Source organism: Pocillopora verrucosa, chromosome 11, assembly GCF_036669915.1.
Source record: "Pocillopora verrucosa isolate sample1 chromosome 11, ASM3666991v2, whole genome shotgun sequence".
Taxonomy (NCBI): Eukaryota; Metazoa; Cnidaria; class Anthozoa; order Scleractinia; family Pocilloporidae; genus Pocillopora; species Pocillopora verrucosa.
The window spans coordinates 5,543,175-5,569,676 of record NC_089322.1 but is presented as its reverse complement, the minus strand read 5'-3'; the positions used below and the strand labels follow the sequence as shown (position 1 = coordinate 5,569,676).

General features: G+C 36.0%; 1 protein-coding gene across 2 annotated transcripts; it reads left to right on the top strand.

The window, feature by feature from the left end:
• Nucleotides 1–17: 17 nt before the first annotated feature.
• Nucleotides 18–26,502, top strand: LOC131795285 (Fanconi anemia group D2 protein). Of its 2 annotated transcripts, XM_066174482.1 has the most exons (46): nt 18–212; nt 2,628–2,759; nt 2,884–2,951; nt 3,046–3,098; nt 3,221–3,268; nt 3,897–3,954; nt 4,123–4,181; nt 4,748–4,826; nt 5,440–5,564; nt 6,644–6,731; nt 6,925–7,029; nt 7,312–7,412; nt 7,599–7,686; nt 7,823–7,858; nt 8,345–8,485; nt 8,784–8,918; nt 9,427–9,558; nt 10,082–10,189; nt 10,370–10,419; nt 10,649–10,708; nt 11,301–11,382; nt 11,772–11,891; nt 12,222–12,295; nt 13,167–13,292; nt 14,011–14,114; nt 14,501–14,616; nt 15,638–15,746; nt 15,827–15,944; nt 16,377–16,413; nt 17,087–17,226; nt 17,549–17,630; nt 18,200–18,316; nt 18,758–18,886; nt 19,191–19,309; nt 19,567–19,680; nt 19,777–19,910; nt 20,530–20,629; nt 21,280–21,405; nt 22,204–22,303; nt 22,835–22,906; nt 23,496–23,534; nt 24,243–24,317; nt 24,619–24,693; nt 25,155–25,232; nt 25,703–25,894; nt 26,363–26,502. In XM_066174482.1, the coding sequence occupies exons 1-46, from the start codon at nt 161–163 to the stop codon at nt 26,432–26,434; spliced, it is 4,368 nt and encodes a 1,455-aa protein (XP_066030579.1). In that variant the 5' UTR covers nt 18–160; the 3' UTR covers nt 26,435–26,502. The 2 variants fall into 2 exon arrangements, with proteins under 2 accessions (XP_066030579.1, XP_066030580.1); XM_066174483.1 differs by lacking the exon at nt 11,772–11,891.

The window sequence follows — 26,502 nt, the reverse complement described above, 5'->3', positions numbered from 1 at the left end:
CGATTGAAACGCGGGAATCGAGATGGTCCTGGGAGCGCGAATCGTGGCGCGAATATTTTGCTGATTTTCACGTAGATTTCGTCCAGGAAACAGCTGATTCTTCCATTTAATAGATATGTATGTCACGAAAGAGTGAAACACCATTCATGTTGTCTTGGTAATGGCGCGATCGAAGCGTAAGACTTCAAAGCAAGTTGGCGAGGAACCTTCAGGTGCGCACAATCAAGTTGCACTCTGTTTTGCTCATTTTGGGCATTGTATTGATTGTCTCTTTTTGAGTTTGAATTGTGAGAGTTATAGATTAAGGCGAGGAATGTATACTTCCGAACACAAAAGGAAGGCGAAGGGGCAGGTGGAATTCCCAGCGGGCGGAATGCTAGTATTTTTCGCTTCCGGCTGGGGTGCGGTTGGAATCACCCACTTTACTTCTCTCAGGCTCTTCTTTACATTGCACGCATATATAACGAAGAAAGTACTCTTCTATAGTATTGTCGGCCTACTTTAACGGGAATATCTTCTTTAATCTTTTTTTCCTCTCAAAGCACAGATCGAACGTACGTGTAGCTTGTAGGGAGATGGCACCTTTTGCATCTTGGGATTTCAAGGGATTGATGTAAGGGGGTTTTGAATTTCAGAGAGAAGGGAGTTCTCTGTGAAGTACCCTAGGGGTTGATGATGGAGGGACAGAATTAATCCTCCAGGAGCATCCCTCATCCTGACTTTAAGAAACACCCAAAGGGAAAACAGAAAGTAGTTGGTGCATCATGAGGGATGGGAATGCAAAAAAAAAAAAATGTCATGGTATTACATTTCCCAATAAATTGTAAACCATGTGGACATGTGTGGTTGATGATAACATGAAGACGTTGAATTTCTGTTTATTAGAAGTCCAGTGCTTCATGTTTGCATCAGCCATGACAACAATCATACTTGCAGAAACTGTAAATGCTCTTAATTTGTCTTATGAGAACAATATCTGTTTATCGACTTAAGTAAACAGAAGTCAAAGTAACACCATTCACCCTTTCACAGCTATGAGTGATCAAGAGAGAATTTCTCCTTACAATATTAATACAAAATCAAGCAAGCAAATGATGAGAATAAAGAAAAATGTCAATAGGGGATTATTAATTGATCCGATACCAAAATTTCCAAAATCACATAAAAGACAGTAGGGAAAATTGCCAGTTAGATCTGGAAGTGGAAGAGTGAAATGGAAACTTTACTCCAGTAGATAAAGGGCTTTAAAGTTTATTAGAGCCAGGGAGGCTTTTTATCTGGTGACTGAGGCAAAACTAATATCTTGAATGTACTATACCTTGAAACAATTCTTCAGGGTCTTCAGTATTGATAAAATAAGTCTTCTTAAAGAAAGGCTGCATGTGTAATTAAAAAAATATGTCATGGTATTGCTCTTTCTAATAAATTGTAAACCACTTGAACATGTGTGGTTGATGATAACATAAACACATTAAATTTCTATTTATTGGAAGTTTAATGCTTTATGTTGGCATTAGCCATGACAGCAATAATTGCATTAATTGTAATTATTACACCTGTGGAAACTGTAAGTGCACTTAATTTGTCTTAAAAGGACAATATTTGTTTATTTTCTTAAAAGTAACACTAATAACCCTTTACTCCAATGAATGATTAAGACAGAATTTCTCCTTACAATATCAATGCAACATCAAGCAGACAAGTAATGAGAATAAAGAAAAATATCAATTAAGGGATGATTAGTTGATCCATTACCAAATTCTCCAAACTGACATAAGATGAATTGTGTGCAAGACAGTAAGGAGAATTACAGATTAAATCTGGGAGTGAGAGGGTGAAATGGAAAGTTTTCCCTAGTTGATAAGGTGCTAGAAAGTTTATTGGAGCCTAGAAGGTTGTTTCCTGTTGACTGAGGCAAAACTTACATCATGAATGTTCTATACCTTGAAAAAATTCTTCAGGGTCTTCAGTGTTATAAAATTACTTTTCTAACATGAAGATTGCATGTGTAATAAAGAAAATATCATAGTATTGCACTTTCCAATAAATTTTCATGAACATGTGTGGTTGATAATAACATGAAGATATGAAATTCCTATTTATTAGAAGTCTCATGCTTCATGTTTGTATCAGCTGCACCAATAATCATACCTGTGGAAATTGTATCTACACTTGATAATTCTTATGAGAAGAGCTTGTTCAGTTTGTGACCATTTCCTTTATCCTCATGACTTTAACCCTTTTCACCCTAACATCAGTATGTATATTCTCCATACTGTTCCCTATACATTCCCTAAGGTGCTGATGAGGAGAATTTGTTTCATAATCTAGAGCTTCTAGTCGGTGGTCATTTTCTTTATTCTCATGACCTTAATGTGTGATTAGGGGGTGATATTGTAAGGAGAAATTAGATGCTAGTCATTCTAAAGTGTTTAAAGAGTTAAAAGATCCATACAATTATGGGGAGATTCCCAGGGTATAATCTAACTCAAAGAGCTCACATATTTTTTTTTTTTTTTTTTTTTTTTTTTTTTTCAATTATATCATTGGAACCGAATTTTTCTTGAGTAAAAATTAAGTCCTTGTTCTTTACTGTTTTTCTGTCTCTTATTTTTTTTTGTCACCAGCTAAACGATCCAGACATGTTGCTGACACTCCCAGAACAAACAAGAAGGCTGAGGTGGAGGAAACACTTTTTGATACAGTAGTGCAAAAAGCTGGTCTTCAAGTGAACTCGGGCCTGGTGCAAGATGTTTTAGGTATAAGAATCTATGTATTAACTCTTAAACTCTCAAGTCTGATTGTTAATTCTCCCATCTATTAAGAAGTGGTGACAAAACGTCATTACTCGCCAGTTTGACTTATGCTTTTATTGTCTTCCAGAGGTTGATCGTGCTATCTTCCAGAAAAAAGTCAGAAATGCACTTAAAACTCATGAAAATTATCCAGAGGTAATTTATTTTTGAAATAGAAAATAACCTTCCCTATTCTACATAATGCTTTATTGTGTTGCTTCAATTTGCTCTTTTGATCTTGCACCTTCAGGTCATAGATGACTTCCTTGAAGGATTGCAGAATAGGTTGGATGATGCTGACAGGTTAAGACTGTACCTAAATTGTACTAGATCGTCAAGGAGATGAGATTTTATATTAATTAATTCAATTGTTCACAGAATTCTTATTTGCCCCCTCTTTGTTTGTTTATTTTTTTTGTTAACAGATTTCGCCTCAGTTTGCTTCCAGTTTCTTTGGCAGAGGATGTTGAAGGGTTGGTATGATATGCTTAAAAATTGCTTATTGAAACCAGGAAATTCTTGTATGCCACAATATGGAGTACAGCTCAAAAGTAAGTTGACTCAAAACTCAATCCTCAATCCTCAATCCTCGAAGCTTTTGCTGATCAAGTTTTAAGGGACTGTCAACTTAATATTAAGTGGTACTGTATACCATGAGCTGTTATCTAAATAATGAAACATCAATGATATACATGAAAAAGTTATGTGCTTGTGACTGGCTAAAAAGGAGTGCATTTTTCATGTAACACAAGTGCAAAGTTGAAACACAAATACAAAGCTGTAATCTGAGTGCAAAATTACAAATAGTGTGCACCTGCTGCCATTTAAATTTCATCTGTAGTGACTTTTTGTGATGCGTTTTTCATGTAAATTATTAACAAGTAACAACATGATACCTCGTGTAGTTTGGTGTTAAAAAGCTCTAACTTCTAAATTTTTCAAAGACTACAAATTGCTCTCTTCCTATGGGCTTGCACAATTTTGTTGTCTTTGAAAAATTTACTTGAGCTTATTAACACCAAATTACACTCAAAATCATTTAAATACCTCTACTAGAATGCTGAAAAAAGGTCCAAAAAAACAATTTTTCTCTTTTTTCAGGCATGTTGGGGGCCAGGAGAGTTTGATTAGAATGCTCTTGGGTATCGACGTACTTCAGGTAATCCTCAGTGCAGGTAGAACTTATTCAAATAATGGTATAAATTATTACAATTTTTATTCTCTGACTGCTCTGAATTTATCTATAAATATGTAAGCCAAATTTAGAGAAAGCACTAGTGATTAACAATCATTCAACTGTGTTATTTTCATCTCTTTCTGTGCATAGCCAAAGATTGCCAGTATGCTTCTGGAAAAGCTTCCAGAGTTTACAGAAGATGATTGCAAGTATGAAACACCATTTTTTCTGTGCTACACACAACTTTTGTGTATCAAATGTTGTTTTATTCCGAATGATTAACCCTTTACACCCTAATATGAGCATGAATTTTCTCTTAAACTATTCTTCATACATTTCCTATGACACTAAAAAGTAGAATTGTACTAAAGATCAAGAGCCTTTCAAGTTTGGGATCATTTCTTTAATTCCCATCAGTGAGCCTTATGTTTGGTTCAGTGGTGATACCTCAGTGAGAAATTAGATTATAATTACCCTCAGGTGTTTAAGGGTTAAAAGTTTCAGGAGTTAACCCTTCAACACCCAGAAGTGATTAACATAAAACTTCCCCCTATGATATCCCTACATTATTCAGTAAACAGGCAATGCGAATATTCAAACTTATCAGGTAGAAGCTGCCATCTTGATCTAGCAACAAGTTCTCATAACAAATTTACAAGGAAATGAGTTACAGCTATAAGGGAGAATTAACAATCAGATCTTGGGAGTTAAAGAGTTAAGATCACTGCACCTATTTTTCAAGAACTCCCTTAATCATATGTTGGTTTTCATACAGCAATGGCACAGATGATTTCAACATCCCTCGTTTGGTACTAAACCAGTTCAGATGGCTTGACTGTGTCATCCAGAGTAAGGTGAGAGTACAAAACTGTTAATTCTAGGGAACTGATCTCCTTACTTTTTATCAGTAAACAAAAAAGTTATGAGGTTTTTGAGTACAGTGGCCCACTCTGTTAGAGTTTATCTTGGTTTTCTCAACATAAAGCCTCTAAGAGTGTTGCTGCTCTGTCTAGAAGGAATGCCTGAATTAAAGGCAACACCCTCACTAATCAGCCCCACCCCTGATCCCCCCCTTTTTTGTTTGTTCATCAGGTGTCCCTTGAACCTCTGACTATACTGGGATCTAAAAATAATTCACTCTTGAGTCTGGTGTACTTGCGAAATTGATATAACTTTAATTTGGATCTTTAGATGCTAAGAGTATTTTGTCCTTGGCCTTCATTTTAAGATATTCCAATTGATTCCAATTGCATTCAAGCTAAATGTTTCCTAATACTTGAATTAATTACACCTGCAACAAGCATATCCAATCTAGATCAAGGAGCAGAACAGCTAATTTCTTCATGCCACAGGGATAGGCAAGGAGATTAATGGGTTCTCTTAGGCTTGTCAGATGTGGCCTGTTAAGAGATCCACATAAGTTTGAGGTATAATTTAATTGTTCCATGTATTTTGCTGGAAATTTAGGAGTTGACTGAGAAGATGCTGGAGATCGTGGGAATAACATCAGTGGAAATTCAGCGTGAAATTATAACATGTATTCCTGAAGTACTGGATGATGCAGAACACACTGAAGTTGCAAGAGAACTTAGGTGATGAATTTTTTAATTTTTCTTTTTTGTGGCAGGGAGGGGGGGCATGGATGTTTGTGCTCACACTTCTATATAATGAAATTGCTTCATAGTGATTTAAGGCAACTTTAACCCTTTAACTCCTGAGAGGGATCAAGACAGAATTTCTCCTTACAATATCAATACAATATTTGGCAGACAAGTGATGAGAAGAAAGAAAAATATCAATTAGGGGATTATTAGCTGATCTAATACCAAATTCTCCAAACTAACATCATGAGAACTGTATGGTAGACAGTAAGGAGAATTACTAATGAGATCAGGGGAATTAAAGGGTTTAATTTCCTCTGAGAATCTTCCTGTCTCAAATAGGCTTCCCCGTTAATGTTTCAAGTTTCTTTATTGTCCTGCCACAGCCACTTTCACAATGTTCTTCCTTCACCAACCCCCCCTCCACCCCCACCAAAATAGGATAAATAAATAAAACTCTAGGAGAGAAGCAAATTGTTAAACGATAATGCTATATAAAAATGCAAGGGTGTTGTTGCATGGTGCTGTTATTCATCTGGATTGGTGGTGTTTGTACAAGCCCTCCTCCCCTCCCTCCCCTCCCTTTCTCTAATAAACCTTAGCCTGCAGTTCTGGTGTCATTCTTTTATCCATGAATTTTAGGTGATTGGAAGCAAGAGCAAGGTGGCTGTAGGGCTGCACCTCTCATTTGCATGGACCTCACACTTGTGCTGTACTTGCTATCCTTGCCTGAAAATCAAAAAAAAAATGGATAAATAAGAAATTAACACCTGTTTCGGAGACTGAATAAGCCTCCACCTAGAAGCCTTACAAAGAGATTAACACTCCACGCTCATAAATTATTTAGAAAAAACAGAACTTATTCAGCATTAAATTCTCAACAATAAACTTTACTTACCAAAATCAGAGTTTATGACAAAACTGGTTTGGAAATTTGATCTCAGTAAACTGTGTTTAATGTATCAGGTTTGATTTATGTTTTGTTTATTTGTCATTGGCTGTGCACCAGCTGTTTTGTAATGTTTGATTTTTTACATAAATGTAAACTGTATGGTATTTATTTTGTTTAGCGAACTTCTACGTCAGAACACAGGACTTACAGTTCCAATCCTTGATGCTTTGTCTAACCTCAACCTGCGCTCTGATCTCCTGGCTGAGGTATATATTTACATCTGTATTTCTGGAGAAAATTGCACAGTGTACATGTATTTCACTGTTAAAGCACTATGTGAATAAATGACTAAGGAAGGTGGTGAACTTTGAGCTTGGTCATAAAATATGCAACAGTCTTCTACTGTTATTCACATAATTATTGATTATTTTTGATGGTAATATAATCTTGATGTTTCAGGTGCGTGCATCAGTGATACAGATGTTACCCTCTGCAGAAATCAGTGACTTGCCAGTTGTGGTCAAATTTATACTTCAGTCTGTTGGTGACAATGATGCGTTTGAGGTATGATATACTAACAGTTGTGCAGTAAATTTACTGGGAAAATTTTGCAGTGTGACTGAAAATTTTGCAGTTTTTGTACTTTTATGCTTTGCTTAAAGGAATCCTCACAGGGAAAAAAGAGGCATTAAAAAAAATACTGTAAAAAATGTTGCTACCTTTAGTTCTTTCTCAGATTCTAGTTTTGCTTGATTCCTTTTCTTTTTTTTTTTTTTTTTTCATCTTTTTCCACTTTGGATGATTTACATTCATTGTCCCCACAATGCCTTTGTCTTGTACACACAGGTGATTAGTGAATTACGTGCAAGCCTGGATTTCACATCTACTTCTCTGCAACCTGCAGCCTGCTCCACTCCTGCTGAGCAACGACTATCTTCAAGTGGAGGGTGGGTACAATTTGTATTTTGTCAATGAATACCACATCTGTAAACAGTACGGATGAATGATTTTATTTTTTATGATACTCACTTGTGAGATATTGAGTTTAACACTCAAAGAGAAATAAATTCCATATCTATGTGCTCCTATGTTTTATTTCTACACTATATATAACAATGATATCTGTCAATTAGATCAGCAAGTGATGGGGAGCTTTTTACACTTGAAGCAATTCGATCAGGAATTCGCTTCCAGAGATCAGTTGCAGAGGGTTGGATTAAGGCAAGTGTATTTTACTATTTACCGCTGATGACTAAATTTGATTTATCTTTATGTGGCATGATGAGAAACTTAGTTTTGAAATTTTGTAGCAATGAAATAAGTAATTACACTATTTTCCTCTTGTTTTGAATTGCAGGCCATTGAATCTGTTAACTCTCCTGTGAAACACAAGGTTAGTAATGTAGAAAACCAAGTTGCACTTTACATACAGCTAGGTACCCATTGATGCTTAAACTAATAAAAAAAGTAATGGGGGTAGAAATTGTGGCCCATTATACATTGTGTATTTCTAATTACAGAAAAAACTTGTTGAGATGAACAGAAAATCTGTCTCTTTTGCACATTTAAAGCAAGTGTCTACACCAACTTCATAGATAAGTTTGTAGTTCCCACATTTCTTCACTCAACAAGATTTGCTTGTAAAGGAAGCAAACATCAGAAATAACATTGATAAGAAAGAGGAAGGAGAAGAAGGAAAAAAAAAAGCCCTTCTGGAAATTTAGACATTTGCGGAGTGTTTTTACTCTACTCAGTTTAACCATGATTCCACTACGCTTAATCATTACATCAATCAGCAGTTTTGTATCCTTCAAACACTTCCCTAGCAGTCACTGGTGCAGCTGTGTATTTGAAAGTTTTAGTCACTCTTTCTTTACAGGTTGTGGACTTGTTTGTGTTGCTTATTCTCCACTCTACTGCAAATCGAAAGAAGGCCATGGAAAGCTTGATAAGGAATAAAATAAAGAATGGTCATTTTACAGAAGAAATGTTGAGTGCAGCATTTAGTTCACACTCACAGGTGAGGATGTGCAACTGTTGTTTGTACCAAGAGTGAGCTAAGTGCAGTTATTTGCACATGTTTTATATAGGGGATCATGCATGTTAGAGTCCTTTTTTTTTATCTGAGACAAAGAGTACAATCTGAGAGGAGGATTGGTACCTATACCCTCTTAGATAGCTGCTCACCCGTTGGGCAACTTGCAATGAAAACAGAAGTTTCCCTAAACCCAGGCTTTGTATGAGCACTTTTGTTGCACCCTGATTCAGATATATTACTATTAATAACTCTCTTTTCTGACTGCCTTTTTCTTTTTCAGATTCTGAGGGAATATTTCCCTGACTTGTTGTCCTTGGCAGAAATTCTACTGAGGTCTCCTGATCCATCTGTCTGTTCATATGCCTGTTCTATGTACAAGTTATCATTTGTTTTATTTGACCTTTACTGTCAGCAGGTACTGAATGAAATTCTTTTTGCAATTTGCCCACACTCCCACCCAAAAATTGCATGGGTTGTATCTTGAACACTTCCTAAGCCAAGCTATCCCAGCTTGGCTTAGCCTGCTGATCAATCATTTTTCCCATACCCTATTACAACTGAGCATTAATAGCGGAACTTGCAGAGCGTAGCCCCATAATTATGCAAAATAGTAGTAACCCATCAAGCCGAAAAAATTTGGTTGTACGACCGTATGACCGTGCTACTTTTAACATGCGTGGTCAACTGTATTGCGGGCACGCCAACGCTACGGCTTTGTCCAGTTGTCAGTGCACTGGGCTCTGAGTTGGATGACCTGGGTTCTAGTCCTGGCCAGGGCAATGCATTTTGCCCTTGAGACATGCACGGAAAAAAAAAATGTGAGCTCTGCTTTTAGGCTTGGCTAAATCTATATATTATGAATGTTGGTGAATAGAATACTTCTGCTACTGACAGTATAGTTCCCATTCTGTTTCCTCTTGTAGGAAGTGGTAGGGACATTAGTGACCCACATAGGCAGTGGATTTGCAGCAGAAGCAGATGCATCATTAGATGTTCTTTCAGATCTTGTTGAATCCCATGCAGATATTATGGCCCCATTTGCTATATTTATTAAAGTAAGTGCAATAGGCTTTTAGGACTTTTACTTGTAATCAGTTTTGAGGTGATTGATACAACACTGAACCATTTTTTTTTTTTACTTCAATGAACTTGGGAGAGCAGTGAGCTCATTCCTCCAAATCTGTAGGAAATATATGCGCAGATGACATACACTTTTTCTTAGCAACATGTTGACTAAATTGAAAAAATTAACAGAAAACTGGAAATTGTTTGCATGAAAACAAGGGTTTGACTTTGGAAAGAAGAAAAGGTTTTATGCCTTCTTTGGTAATTAAATACTGTTGGAACTATGCAACCTGTATTATTGTTAGATTGTTCAGAGTGTGTTCATCGTGATAAGTTCATGTGCATGTGCATATGTTGGTGGCTTTTGTTTCCTTTGGGGTTGTTAGTTTTGCGGTTTCAACTTGTAAGTGCTCCCTGTATGTTTGAGTGATTAAAACCAGTTTTCAACCCTAAAAGATTTTGCTACACTAGTGAATCTTATAACAATATTTACATAATTATGTTTTATTTAAGGGTCTGTTGGATTACTTGGACAATCTCACTGTATTACAGATTAGAAAGCTATTCAGTATGCTAAGTACCCTGGCTTTTGCCAACCAACAAGATGGAGGACTTATTCAGGTACTGACTACACAAGTAATCTTTATCTAAAGAAGAAAGTTATTTGACTGTTCGACGTGATACTAAATTCTGCAAACTAATTAACTCTGATCTGTTTTGTACCTTATATTTGACTGATTAGTTTGTGCACATACTTTCTCAGAGTGTAGAATTATTAATATCTACTGATATTTTTTCAAGGATGACATGCATATTGTGATCAGGAAACAGCTGTCAAGTAATTCTGCCAAGTAAGATAGAATGTCTTAATTTTTGTGATTTGTACACTTTGTTTAAGGAAAAGTAAACTTTGCTGATCCAATAACCTTTCATTGCAAATTAACCTTCACACCTTTCTCATGGACAAAGAGCAAAAGTTACTGGTGTTCAGTATGACTGAAATGTCACTTCCACCATTGATAACTAACTTGGACAACAGTTACACTCATTTTCACAAAATTGTTCTCTGTTTTCTTTCAGATACAAGAGAATTGGTATCATTGGAGCTATAATGGTTGTACGCAGCATGGCAAAGAAGAGGTCTCCATTTAGTTTATTACATTTTATCTTTTCGGTTTCATTTATTGTGTTGCATATGGAGGTCACTTTTTCTGCATATGCTATCTTGGAAAGCCAAGCTGGACCCAGGAGTCTGACTCTGTCTCAAATTAATTGAGTGATCATAAAAGTGGGAGTTTAATTTTTTAATCACAATTATGATATAAATTTACCATTATGAATCACATGACACAAAGTTCTGTTACTGTACTAATCGCAACTATACCAAAACTATGGAATGTGACTGGTTATCACCAGCCTGATTTGAGCACTTATGGGACAGTGTATGCATCAAGCTTGTAATTGGACAGTGTAATAGGACAGTAGTAGTACTACTGTAGTACCTGTAGTACATGTCATGTGCGCTGGCTGTTGTCAGGCATTTTGCAGAGTTAACTGATAATTTTTCATGAAAATGTATTACTGACGTCTCAAATTTTTCTCAAATTTTGTCAAAGCTTTGATTTATTGGTAGCATTTTTTGGCTTTGATGATTGGGAAAGTTATGCTTGTCAGTGAAAATCTCGTTGAGAGTTGATGAAATGTGATGTTTTGTCTTTTGTTTATAAAACAGATCTGAGGATGAGGGTTCAGAAGACACAATGGACACTCAGTCACAACCAAGAACCACTCTCTCTAATGAAGTTTACAAACAGGTAAGTTTAACCAGAGAGGTGAAGGATGGGATGGTGTTCATGAGACTTATCTGAGATGGAGAATGATGATTTGATCACCTGATTGTAATTCATTACTAGAGTCCTGTGACTCTGTTGATGACCTCTACTTGTGTGGTTGTAATTTCAGTCACTTCCTCTCAGAGGTTTCAACAACTTTTTCTATTCGTGGTTGCTAATGATAGGACAAAACCCAAACACTGAAGCCTGCTTACAGCCTAAACAGATAGTGGTGACAGGTCATTCCCAAACACTGGTTCTTCTTAGAAACTGACCCATGCTTCATGTGACTTGTCGCCAATTCAGCTTTAAACAGGACAGCAAGTTCTTTTGAGTGATGTTAAACTTTTGCTGTGATAATTTCTCTGCAGATTTGTAGCATGCTAGAAATGATACGTAACAGCACCAATCAGAATCCAGAAGCAGCAGCATTGTTTTATGACGAGCTGGCAAGAATTATTCAAGTTGGAGGCATTGATCCAAAAATTGAGGTGTTGTTACTTGTCAGGGATTGTTAAAAGAGTGAACAAGAATTTTGAATAATGCTACAGTACATGAAGCAATAACAAGAAAAAAGAATTATTGCAGCTAATAGTAGTTTGTTCAAAAATAAAATGGGCTATTTTCATAATGCCCAAAGTCTCTGTTTTAAAAATTAATCTAAGAGATACACCTTTGATATTCAAACATTAGCTTAAGTATTGCAAATAAAACTAATTTTTCAAAACAAAGGTTTTGCTCCTTTTTCTGATACAAGATATTAGGGTTTTTGGAACTCAATTTTGTTCAATTTATGTAAAAGTGTAGTTATTTCATTGCAGGCCTGGATAAGTGAAACAGTTGTGGCTGATTTTCAAGATGACTTCCTTGTGGATAGAGAACCACCCACAGAAAGGTAACACACTATTTGTTTCTGCATCAATCTATGGAAAATACTAAAAAAATAAATAAATAAAGATAATTTGGTTTATTATCAGTTGATAATGTTAATTGGCCATGGTAGATATGCATTATTAACCAAAGGTGAGGTCAAGATGCCTGAATATTGGCCAAATTCTTTTTTGTGACTTTTTATGGACTGAGACGAAGTTGAGGTTTTTAAAAAACACACAAACAAGAATGAGGCTGATATCCAGCAATCATGACCAAACAAGCTTGGTCAATAAAAGATAAATTTTATAGCAAAAAGATTTCTCTTTATCAAGAATTAAGAATGACTTGTTTAATTGGAGAGCCATGAAAGAAAGGCAATTGTGTTTGTAACACTATAAAGCCAGGAGATTGAGTTGTTTGTTTTGACTGTCTTCTGCTGCTTTTTGCAACTCCATCGCCAACATTGTCCAAAAGTTACATCATTGTGAGTCTGCTCTGTGCAACATTTTTCACGCACGGGAACAAAGCAGACAATCTCAAGCAAGCAAAATGAGGTAGCCAATCAGAACACAGGATTTCCTTCATATTCCCCATGAGCACTGCCAGTGATGTGTTAAAAAGGGTTTCTAAAGCTGACATTTTTAGTGTTTGCATTGCATTAGAGCATCCCTTTGATGAAGGGGTGACACTCAAAACACTTTTTAAACTTTCCACAGGGGTCATGTATTTGTCAACTCAGTTGATAAACCTTATTATCTTGTAATCCCCCCTCCACCCCCCCCCCCCAATGGTGCACCACCTCAGCTTCTTTAGAAACTGACCCCCCCCCCCTTTTAGATAAATGAAGTTATAACTATGAACAAAGTTTTTTTTTTTAATATTTATTTTTTTAGTCTTGGTGTTCCCATGGAATTATCATATGCCTTGGATGAGGCAGAGGAAGGCAGCATTTCTGTCAATATGCTGCCATTACTTTTAGCTTCCAGAAATGGTGCAAAAAGCAAGTACAAAATTGACAGGTGAGGGAAAGAAAGAAAGAAAGTATACGATTACAATTGAAAGGATTGGTTAGGTCATTAAGTTTTTGGTAGGGTGCTTTCCCCAATTTTATTAGCCCCTATCTTGGGGCAGCCATTTCCTCAGGACTACTTGTAAAACATCACAGAGAAGGTGAGAGAAAAGAAACTTACATGTATGCTAAAATCTAGAGAAAGATGTTTTTGTCTGTCACGAGTGTGGGAAAAAATTCTGAGTCTGAGTCCGAGTCCCTATGAGGAATCAAACCTCATACCTTTGGATTGTGTGTTCTGATGCTCTACCACTGAACCACAGAGACACTGTGGTGAGCAAGGTCTATTACAAAGTTCATATGACACATGTCCTGCAAACTGCTGGGATCAGCAATGTCCATAGCATCATGTTTGTAAATGGAATAAGAGAGATGGTGAGTTTTGAGCTCGGTAAAGAAATAAAGATGTTTTTCATCTATTATGAGCATTGGATAAAGAAAAATTCTGAGTCCCCAAATTATTTTTTCTTTGTTCCACACTCGTGACAAACAAAAAACATCTTTCCCCATTTCTTTAAACTGAGCTCAAAACTTACCATCTCTCAGATTCTATTTATGCTAAAATTCGTTATTAACTTTGTTAACTGAGGTACCAAGACCTTCAACTAATATCAACTTGGATGTTTGCACTTTTGATGTTGAGGTTGAACATTTTCTCTTTTAAATAGTGGACCAGCCTCACTCATATGCCTTGCACCCCATTTCCGCCTTCTGCGGGTCTGTGAAGAAAGTCAACACAAGGGAGATCTTGAAGGAATTGATGCTCTCTTAGGTAAACTACAATATGTGTGATTTTGGAATGCAACAAATTGTGCAATTCAGAACCAAATACATTTTTTTTCATTTGATTTTCACAGCTATGGGAGAATCTTAAAACAATCCTTAATTATTCATTATTTCTTTAATTTTTCTCAAGACTCAGGGAAAAATCCTCAGAAAGTTGTTCCAAGAATCTTGTTTGAAATGGTTTTTCCAGTAGAGTTCAAAGATCTGATGCAATTACCTTCTTAGAACAAAAATTCAGTCAAAACCAACGTCAGCCAAAGTTGTTATGACTGACAGTAGTTTAAATGTGTAGCTGCATTCTTTAATCAGGGGATGGTTAAAATTGAATTGGCAAATGTTTTAGAACATGTATGCTTGATCTCTTTTTTTTAGGGTGTCCACTTGTTAGTTTTAAAGAAGAGATGATCAAAGAAATAACCTCTTTGGACCAAGCAGATCGAGAAGTCATTTGTGGAACTTTGTTCCACACTGTGAACTGGTTCAGAGAGGTATGCATGTTTTTGATAAAAGAATGACCCTTTTACTACAGAAAACGTGTTTAACCCTCCAACCCCCCAAAGTGATTTACATGTAACTTCTCTCTAAAATATCCATACATTATCCACCAAACATGTAATGAGAATACTCAAACTTATCAGGTAAAAGTTGCTATCTTGATGTAACTCCAAATTCTCCTAACCAATTTGAAAGGGAATGTCAAACAGCTAGAAGGGAGAAGTAACAATCAGATCTTGGGAGTTGAGTTAAGCCTTTACCTCCCAGAGTGACTAGCATCTAATTTCTCCTTACAATATCACCCATGAATCAAACATTAAGGTCATGAGAATAAAGGAAATGATCACCAGCTAAAGACGTTCTTGATTGTTGAACAAATTCTCCTTGTCAGCTCCTTGCAAAATTTATAGAGAGCAGTATGGAGAATATGCATACTGATTTTATGGTGTAAAGGGTTAATACTGTTGTGTTGCTGCATTTGTCAGCTGGCTATCATATAAAGACTGACCAGTAGTACCTTGTATAGCTATGTAGTCCTTTACCACATGACATCAGTATCCAAATTCTCAACATTCTTATTTATACATTTCCTTTGGTACTTACAATGAGAATTGGTTTTAACAATCAAAGCTTCCAAGGTGAGTAGTTGTTTAAAACAATTACAGTTTTTACTCAAGTAAGTGCTCTTCCCTGTGGGGTGCTTAATGTATGATTTTTGCACCTCAATATTGCTCCACTTAGTATGGTATCCTAAGGGCTGAGAACTTATTTGCTTCACCAGTAAGGTTAAAATAGTAATTTTCACAATCTTTCCCAAGGAAACTTGCTGCTTAACTTGAATAACAAAGGTTCTTTCTTCCTTTCATATCTGGTTGATGTGATTGACCAATTAGAGTCTTTTTTGAGTAGAGTACTGTATTAGCTGCATTTTTTAAAGCTTGAGTTGTAGTCTTGTGTCATTGTAACAACCATTTGATTGGTAATGAACAATAACTGAAACCTTTCACATTGTAGGTTGTGAATGCATTTGCATCCCAAGAAAGCCCTGAATTGAGAGGAAAAAGCATTGCAAGGATTCAAGGCATAACAGCATTGTGTGCTGTTTTAGAAAAGTGTCTTGCAGGTTTGATTGAAATTTCTCTTGTTATTTGTTATGCTCAAAGGTTGAATAAGTTATTGATTTTATATCAATTAATATTACAGCCACGCCTTCCTTCAAGCCTCCACTGGCTACGTTTGACTTTGAAGACTCATTGGTGACAAGTCCTCATTCAAATGGGAACAAGTCCAAGGCTAAGAAAGGGAAGAAAACTAGTAAAAGGTAAGCAATACCACCCTGCTTTACTTTTTGTTTTGCATCCAGACATTGCAGCCTTTTTACAAGAATCAGGAAAATTCAGCATTAAAGTTTGGCTGGGATTCAGTTTAGTTCAGTAGCTAGGTTGTACATGTATAATGTCATTGCCTTTCTTGAATTCCATAATTTTTCTTTAGGTCCTTAATGCTAACAAAAATAAAACTTTCCTCTGCTGCAAGGCTAGACATCCACTTTAATTCCCCACAGAAAATTTAGTTTTTCTTTTTAAATGCACATGAACTCACAGTTATTTCTCTGTCAGCAATTATGATAAAGAGTGAATGAATTGTTATTATAATGATTGTTATTTATACTTTCCGAGGGATTGACAGGATCAAAACATAAATGATATGTATGACTAACTAGCACGTTTATTTGTTTTTCTCTTGTTTCCAGATCAAGCACTGAAAAACCAGATGATTCTATAGAAAAGGTAAAGAATTTGATATGGAATTAATGGTAGCAGCAATGCCCATGTATGCATTTGAATATTTCTCTTAACCCTTTAAATCCCATAAATGACCGAGACAGAATTTCTCCTTACAATATTAATACAATATCAACCAGATAAGTGATGAGAATGAAGAAAAATATCAATTTGGGGGTAATTGGTCAATCCAAAACTAAATTCTCTGAACCAACATTATAAGAATTGTATGGTTTACAGTAAGGAGAATTACAAATTTGATCTGGGAGTTAAAAGGGTTAAAGAAATTTTGAATTGAGTGTTGATTGTAATCTGAGATTGCTTTGGTTTTGCTTTACTTCACTCTGTGATTGGTCCATTCTGTTAACCAATCAGATGCAAAACTAAAACCAATCACAACTTGATCACCAGCATTTTTCCTATACTTTAGTTAGTTTAGATTCTCATTGGCTTGTTTAAGTATTTTGCTTTCTTGTGACTGGACATTGTGATCACGTTGGTTTTGGTGTTATGACACTCACTTGAAAAGCACCCTTGTGAGCATTTTTATTGATTCCAAAGTAAAGGAAATCCTTGGAAAATCTTCCAAAATACTCTGTCTTTCTGTGTTTACGTATAACAAATGTTATAGGTCTTTTAGAGTTTTACATGATATTATGTTGGTTGACTTTGGTTGCAGATAAAAGATCTTGAAAAAGAAAATGTCAATGACAAAGAAAGTGAAACACAAAAAGAAAGCTCCAAAGATGCAAAAGAAAAGGATAAGGACAAGGAAAAGCCAGCGACCATATCTATGTCACAGTATCAAGCATTTCTCAGGTAAAATCTGGTATTCTATACTTTAATCTATTGGCTGAATGCAGACTAAAGGCTTTAATTTTACCAACAGATCTCGGCCTGATAAAGAACCAACCCATTTTTTGTGTTTTCATTTCTTAGTTCAATGAATGACTGAAACATTTTTTGGTTACAGCGCATGGGCATATGGAAAGTGGCTATGTAAAACTGTGGCACAGCGTAATAAAACTATGTACAATTTGCAAGACATAGCTTAGTAACTAAATAATTATACTTTTCATTACCAGTAGATTTTGTCCCTGGTTCTCGTCTCTCCTTTAATTTTTTAAATTATTTTTCATAGAGAGTTAGATCTCAAGACATTTAGTATTTTGAAATGTGGACTGGTCTCTCGTGCAGTTTTGGATTCTGAAATGAATACAGAGGTTTGTAGATAGCTGTAAATTACAAGTCATAAGAAGTTGAAAAGTCACTTTGGAGTCATGTTTGAAAACTGATCTTTATTGATTGATAACAGAGTTCTAGTTGGTCAAGGAAATCCAGAAAAACATGGAATTTAGCAAAATTATTTCCAGACCCAGAAACCCATGCAGTTCAATTGTGCTTCATGGATAGTCAAGGAAATCTCTTTAATTGATTTTTTTCTGTGAGCAACAAAGCAAGAAATACTATGATGTAATGATTTATTTTGGGTCAGATGGTTTTGAAATGAACAGCTTAATGATGGATGATGGAAAATATCAAAAACTCTTGAAAAGGGCATGCTAAGTTGTGGAAGTTTATGAGTTTGTAAAGTAAAAACCTTAAACAAGTTTTCTTCCCTTGCACAAGGCCAAAATGTTGACAAACAAAGAGTTAGTCTTTTGTCTATTGGCACAGAATCAACTATTGCTTAGGTACTTTTGTCACAATATTTTGAGCCACTTTCAATTGGTAAATGTTCTTTTAAATATGCATAATTCACCTGAATCAAAAACATGTTGTTTGTGCGCAGGAGACTACTATAGTGCAACTTCAGGCTCCCCAGCTTGAGTTTCTGTTGGAGGACCTTTCCAGAAAACTTCAGTATTCACTTTCAGCTTCTGCTTCTTCAAGGAGGAGCTTTCTCAAGGTAAGAGATAAAAGAGTCTGCTTAGTAGTAATCATTTCTCTAATTGCTTGGTTCCAGTACTTCCAAGTCCCAAATAGAATGGTGTCTCTAATTCACCAAGAAAAACATTGGGTGGACTAGTACTTCGGGTAAATTGGCAAATCTGGGACAGTTGTGAAATAGTGAAATAGCTGGTTGTCTGGGATTTTTGCAACATATGAAAACCAGCCTTGAAAGAGAGCCTACCTTGACCATAATAAAAAAAGTTAACCCTTACTGTTACTCTCAATTTAAATGATAACCAGGCCTTAAGTCTTTGTAAATATGGTAAACTGTGCTCTTTAAAAACCTGTGTGGGATTCTTAAAAAGGGAAGAACTGTAAGCATTAATTTAACTTAATTGAGATCTGCCTTAAGCCATTCCTTAATCTGTGGTGAATGACATCTTGTTATATCTTAAAGGTTCGTCAGGATAAACTGGTGGGTTTCTCTAACTTGTCCAGATATCCTGCAAAAGAAGTGGCCAAATACGTTGTAGAGCTGCTGCCAGTCTTATGCGAGCATTTAGAAGCCACCAGTGGCTTCTTTCAGGTAATTGTTTTGACATTCTGACTAGCTGTCTTTGGCATGCTGGGGATGGATGTGGAACAAAGAAAACATTTGTGTCCCCCACAAGGAATTGAACCTCATAACTTGCCATCTTCAGAAAAAAAAATTTGAAATCTAGAAGCTTGGAAATGTAATTTCCTGCATTCTGTTGTTTAGAAAAGTTTTTTTGATACCTCTGTCTAAATTTGCCTGTCACTCCTAGAAACAAAATGTCTAGTGCATGGTCCAAATGTTCATTAGATCCCTATTTTGTTGTTTAATTTTTTTCATTACTTTCAACTTACAGGCTTTAGTTGCCCAAAATGATGGCCTGATGGATGGTCCAGGTCACAACACTGCTGAGGCACAAGTGATGGCTTCATGTTATCACTTGCTTTTCAACTGTCTGCAGACTCTATTTGCATGGTTGGTATCACCAAAAATTAAGATTGTCTAGCTTACTGAAGAAAACTTAAATGTTATCATAAATGGATTATGCATCTGCAAATGTTGGGAATTTGTTGACATGTCTATAAAGTCTATTTATTTAATACTAATGCAATGTCTGCCTGGGAATAAACAAGTCCTAGGGCTTTAATATCATTGTGAACAGCTGTAGAACTAGAGTAACAACTAAAAAAATAATTTCAAAAGTTTTTTTTTTTTTTTAACATACTTCTCAGGAGTGGTTTTGTGACAAGTGAACAACAAAACCTTTTCAAAAAAGCTCTTTTTGTGCTGTCCTCAAGAACTACACTCTCCAGCAAGACACAGCCAGGATTTCATGCACTTCTTGAGTAAGCTCCTTTGTAAATACATGTTTTGGTTTTCAGTTGAAAAGTTTGTTGGTTCTTGTTTCTGTTTGCGTCATATTACTTCATTTGTACTTGCAGACAAAGCTTCCACTATCTTGAGCAGTTCCAAAGTAGTATTCCAAACATTGCAACAGCTGTTAGCCTTACCAAACTGTTAGTAGTTTTGTGTGAGAAGGGAAGAGATGGTGACAATGGCATGAGCATTTCTCTAGGTAATGAAACTTTTATTTTGAGACATTTGAATGGCAGAGAAGTGTACATTGTAAACAAATTCAATTTTTTGGAGGTTTTTTAGCAAACTTATTGTCATTTGTTAAACAATCGAGCGCTTTTTAAGGTGGTGATCATTCTCTTCTTGTGAACTTAATGTTTAATTCAGGGGTGATATTGTAAGGAGAAATTAGATGCTGGTCACTCTTAGAGGTCAAAAGGTTAACCCTCTCACTCTCAAGATCAGCAACTCTCCTTACTGTCGGTCATACAATTCTTATGATATTAGTGTGGAGAATTTGGTATTGGATCAACTGGTTATCCCCTTATTGAAACATTATTCCCATCACTTATCTGCTTGATATTGTATTGATATTGTAAGGAGAAATTCTGTTTTGGTCACTGATTGGAATTAAAGTTAAAGTTGAAGGGTTAAAACATGACATGTTTATTTCTTAGAGATGGATGCAATTCATTTTTCTCTTTCTCAAAGACTTAGTACCTAGCTCTTTTTGATTGGCTACTTGATAACAATTGTCCTTTTGCATGAGTTAATACAGTTCCAACAGTATTTCCATTATATCTTGTGAACATTGAAGTACATATTTTTCTCTTCTGTAGCTGAATTAACCGGTAATTTTCTCAAGCGTGAGTGGTTTAGACCTGATGGGGAAAGGGAGAGTGGTGCAAAATATAATGAGGCCCTGCAGTTCTTACTAAGGTAAGAGGAGGATATCCTGGGGGGGGGGGGGAGGGAGGGGAGATATCTATGAGAAAGTATATGTAAGGGTAAGTAGGTAAAGTCTTCTCTCAAGCCAAGTGGCCCATCCTGCCAGTTTCTGTAGCATGAAGAATATTATTACCCATTTAACCCTTTAATTCCCAAGATCTGATTGTTAATTCTCCCCTGTAGCTGCTACACATTTCCTTGTAAATTAGTTATGAGAACTTGGTGCTAGATCAAGATACCAGCTTGTACCTGACAAGTTTGAATATTCTCATTACCTGTTTGCTGAATAATGTATGGATATTATAGGGAGAAGTTTCATGTTAATCACTTCTGGGAGTTAAAGGGTTAAATTCCTGGTTGAAGGGAGGCGATGTGAAGGTACAGTGTTTGCCCAAGAACACAACACAATGAACCAACTATTTTAAAACTGAGATCACAAAGATTTCAGTGTATGATAAAAGGCAATGTTCTACCTTATTTAAACATGACAGGTTGACAGACAATTTCAAACCAGTAGAGCAATCCTTTTCACCTCTGTTTTTAGAATTCCAAGTGAATTTAGGCAGTAATATAGGGTAGTACAGGTGGTAAATTTTACTGGTCACAGCCTGAAAAGGTGAACACTGTTAATTTCTCTGTAGGTTTCATCTATCTTGTGCCGAGGACACCCTTGCCACATTAGAGGAAATTGCAGGTGGAGCAGTAACAGAACTTATTGAGAGTGACGACAAAAATGCAGCCTCCACCACATATCAAACTCTTACAAGGTGACTAACCTAAACAATGGCTTGAAGGCTTGGATCAATGTCAATGTTGTGGTTCAATTTTATCCTTGGTTCAAATTTTATTATCCTTTGTTTCAAACTCATTATCATACATTATGATACCCAAAAACAAAAGATAATTATAAAATTTGAACTAAGGATAAAATTGAACCACAACATCAATATCTGACCAACTGCACACCTATCCCCACCTCCCCTAACCCAACTTTAACCCTGACTTGTTTTCAGCTATCAGTTCTTGGGTTAGGGGAGGGGTAGGTGTGCAGTTGGTCTGATATTGATATTGATCCAAAGACTTCATGATATTCAGAAGAGGTTACCAGTATGTCCAAATTGTAACTTCCTCTGCAGCTTGATCTTGGTATTACTTTCTTGCCTGAAGAAGACTAGCAGTATGCAGTCAAAACGTTGCGATCTACATCACACGTGACTACATCATTAGACAAATGAAAAACTCAGCTTTTATTACTTTGAAATTCAGGAAAAACCATTGATGCCTGAAGTAGGTTCAAAATATTAATTGCACTACAACCAATGCTATTTGGCAATAAGGATATGCAATCAAACTACAGAACCCCAAGCTAGTAAATGTTGATGTGTTCATTTAAGATTGTATCAGGTAGGCCTGTTCTATTCAACATGATAACATTCAAAATGTACGTTTCTTACCAGTGTTCACAGTTTTTTGAACTTTGCAGTTGAAATGTGTACCTGTAAATGACTGAGTACTCTAGATCTCACTTGCTCATACTTTTTTTTCTATTCATTATACTTGGCTAGATCGTCATTGCCTTGTTACTACCGTGCAATGATGGAAGAGTTAATAGGAAACCTCAAACAAACTCATTCAGTGCCACTCAAAAAAACAGACTCTCCAGAGGTATATACTATATATAGTAGCTGTAATTTCTTGTAAATTTGAAGGTTAATATGAGTGCTCAGCTACATTTGTTTTGTGTTGTGTTGTGTTGTGTTGTTTTGTTGTTGTTGTTGTTGTTTTCCTTTCATGTTTTATTCGAGTAATACACTACTCTTTTTATCAGAATACCCCTTTAATTACCCTTGCAGGATGTTAGGAGAACACAAAAAGCAAGTGACAAACAAACTTTTCAAAGTAGAATTAAAGAAGCATGCTTATTTCCTCTTTTTAACTTCTTAATTTAGCTTATAAGCTAGATTTTGATGTATCTAAAGAAGGCTTTTGTTTGTCCATGGATGCGGTTAGATGAAATGGGAATGTTGTTCAGTTGTGACTAAAAATTTTTTTGTTAAAGTCGTTGGGCTAAATCTTATTGGTTGTAACATTTAAGGTACATGTTTATTATTTTAATAATTTGTTATGCCGTGGATCCTCTAATTGTCAATAATGAGTTGGCCCTAAATGGAACATCTGTCTGTTTTGTCCTTTTAGTGTCACAATGAAAGGCTGGTGAAACTGAACATTTCTGTTCGACTTTTTCACATTCTTATAAATCTAGTTAAGGTGAGCTACAGATATTGATTTCAGATTATTTTGCTGCTGTAAGAAAGTTAAATAAATAGATACTGGAACATTCTCAGTACCAAGTGAAAATCAAAACCAGGAGAGCCATTTAAATACATGAATTGGAAACCACAAGATTCTGTCTGTGGATAATTTACAGTTGTTGAAAAGCAACCAACTACCCCCAAAATGAGCCTAATATCTGCTTAGGGATCAATATCAGTATCTGGGCAACTGGGGAGGGGTAGGTGGGCAGTTGCCCAGATACTGATATTGATCCCTTCTTAGTATCTCAACATGGTAAACACTACTGACAAAAAGCTGCTTTGAATAACTTTTTAAATCTTAAACTCCCAGAAGTGATAAACTTGTTACTTCTCCCTTTGATATCCATACATTATTCAGCAAATACATGTAGTGAGCTCAAAAATCATCAAACTTATCAAGTAGAAAGTAATATCGTGATCTAACATCTAGTTAACAATCAGATTTTGGGAGTTAAAGGGTTAAAACACATTAGTGAAACACTTTCTGATGCCATGAATGCAATTCTGAGTTATGATGTAATTTTTTTCCTGATGTTTGTCAGGCTTTTGATCAAAGGTCTATGATTGGAGCATCTTTGAAGGTACGATGTTTTAAAATTTTTCCTGAAGTTATTTTAATAATTTTTGTCAAACATCTCAGCTTGTTGCATTGTTTTTACACCCTCTTATTTCAAAAGGGGTAAATTAAGTTTAGTATTTAAGACTCATCGTTATGCACTATGAAATATATAGCTACCTGTATTGTAGAGTTCTACTTGCTGTACTTTAAAGACAGGTGCTTACTAGATATGTGCTGTTCAAGGTGATTCCTCATAAGCTTTTTGGCCCTCTTTTGTTACAGCACATACATGTACTTGTTACATGATCATGGAACAACTACATGACATGTATGAGTATTTCCTCTCCACTTTAACAGCACAGTTGTCCATGGGGGGGGGGGGGAAAGCAGTCAGTGAGTCATCACATTTCCTTGAAAGGTTGCCACAGTAGGCAGGTAGGCTTTGTGTAGGTAGAGGAGATAAGTTTCTTTTAAAAAAATGGTGGTGCTGCATGAGTGGGTGAGTATAACAAGACAATTTGGTTTTTTTAAACTAGAATATTATCAACTCAGTTGTTAAAACCAAATTACTTTGTGGGGGTAGGGTGTGGTGTTAAAAAAACACAACACAGTCACATGATCAGGGCTTGAGCCCAAACGTTTATAACTGGAGTCCAATACACGAACTACCTGAGGACTACATCATCCAAAATAACCTAAAAGTTTGATCTTCATTTCATTTCTTTTGTAGTTTGGACGTTTATTTTTGGATACATTCCTTAAGTTAGGAATGCCAGTACTGGATTTAATGTTCAGGACACACAAGGTTAGTGTGAATCAACAAATTGAACCCCTTCTCAAAACCCTGCCCTTTCATTTTATGTATTACTAAGTAGTAGTGGAACATAGTCTTGATCTGAAATCAATTTAAACATATTTTGTTGTGTGCCCTCAAAAGTTTGATTAAAACTGGAAAGAAAACAGTAATTAAAAGCAGTGTGAATAGATCCTAGTACAATAGGTGCTAAGGAATTTCTGGAAAATAGTGAGAAGTTACTGCTAAGTTTTTTGTGACAAAAAATGACATTTCTTTTAAGTTTCTTACCTTAAATTTTTCTTCCCAAAAGGATGACATTAATGGAATGTTGAAAAACTTGCAACAGAGCACAAGATCTCTTCAACACATTTGTGGACACAGCAAGGTCAGTTTATCCTAAACATGTGCTTTATGGAGCGTTCTCCCATATTTTAAGCCAGACAAGTAAAATAACTTTTCAAACCTGTAGTGCAATTTTTTTACCTGTTGAATTTTCAACATTTCCAAGCGAGTTTAGGCAGTAATGAGAGGTACTACAGGTGATAAATTTAACTGGTGAGGACTTCAAAAGGAGAGCAAGATACAACATTGTCAAGAACGGACCAACATGTTTCCCTTGAAATCACCTTCTTAATAATCTAGAAATTCAGCATTTATGTCTGCAGGTCAACTAACGAGCTGAGCATGTAAGACCATTGTTTTCACTAATAAAGCAAAGATCATAATCACAGGTTTCTGGTACCTTATTCATGTGCTTCCAGTCTCTTCGTGTCATGCAATAACAATAAAATTATTGTATACAGTTTCTGACACCTTATCTGATGATACTGTTTCTTTTTATTTCAGGTAACAAAAGATCTCTCCCTCACTAATCATGTCCCAGCAGTCAAGAAGTGTCTGGAGACATTTGTCTTTAGAGTCAAGGTGCATATATTTAAGTTTGTTAAGATTTAAAACTACAAAGTTCTAACTCTTCAATATTAGGTGGGAACCTTCCATTTCTGGCAGTCATTTTCAGCATCCTTTTTTTAGTCAATACATTCTGCATTTGAACCCTAAGTGGATCATGTGTTCCTGTAGTAAGAAACTTATCTCTCACAGTACATCTCTCCACCCAGGAGTATAAATGGGTGCCAGCAATCTGTCAGGGAAACCCAACGAAATGCCAGGAGGTAGCCTGCATAAGGCAGCATTCCTACCAAGAGTTGTAGCATAACACTCGTTGTGGCTTTTTCTGGAAGAATTAGGGTTGTAAATCTGCCTGTAATGGGGCTCTAGGTCTGAGATTTACAGAATGTTGAACATTGTGTAAAGAGGTGAATGTATAAAGTCAAATACTCACAGTTCTATGAATGACTGACTCTAGCTTCTGTATTGTTTTTCTTGGATTGCAGGCAATGCTTACACTAAACAAATGCCATGAGGCTTTCTGGGTTGGGACGCTCAAGAACAGAGACATACATGGGCAAGAGATCATGTCGCAGCAGTCTGTGGGAGAAGAACCCACAGAAGAGGAGGAGGATGAGGACGAAGCTGAAGAAATGGAAGAGGATGATGATGACGATGATGATGCTGACAAAGACAATGTAAGTTCACTTTCATGATTCAATTACTGTCACACTCAGGAAACCAAAAACACCAGAAATATTATGGAATTTTGTGGAGTTCTGATTAGAGATAACATGGTGGCCTGGTACTCAGTGTGCTGGACTGGACTGGACTCCAGGTCAAGGATTTCCAGATTGGAGACTTATACCCCATTCACACCAGCAAAACATGTTTTGTTAAACTGGTTTTCATTGAATGAAAATTATAAACAGAGAACTGAAAAACTTGATTTTCCATTGGATTCAAGTACTTGCTAACTTGCATTTTGAATGTGCTACATTCAAGTCAAAAATATTCGGTTAAATAGTTTCTATGAAGAAAAAAAAAATTAAACTGTGTTTAACAAAACAACTTTTAAACATGTTTAAGCTTTGGTGTGAATGGGGCATTAGACAAGTTATTGTGTTTTTTTCTTTACTCTCACAGTGCCTTGTCTTTGTTTTTAGGGAGATGAAGGTGCAAGTAACGATGGAGAATCAAGACATGATGGTGCAGAGTCATACAGTGAAAGTTTCTAACCATGATCAGCATTACAATGAATTCGGTTTTGAGATGGTTGATAACACAGTCAACTGCCATCATTAAT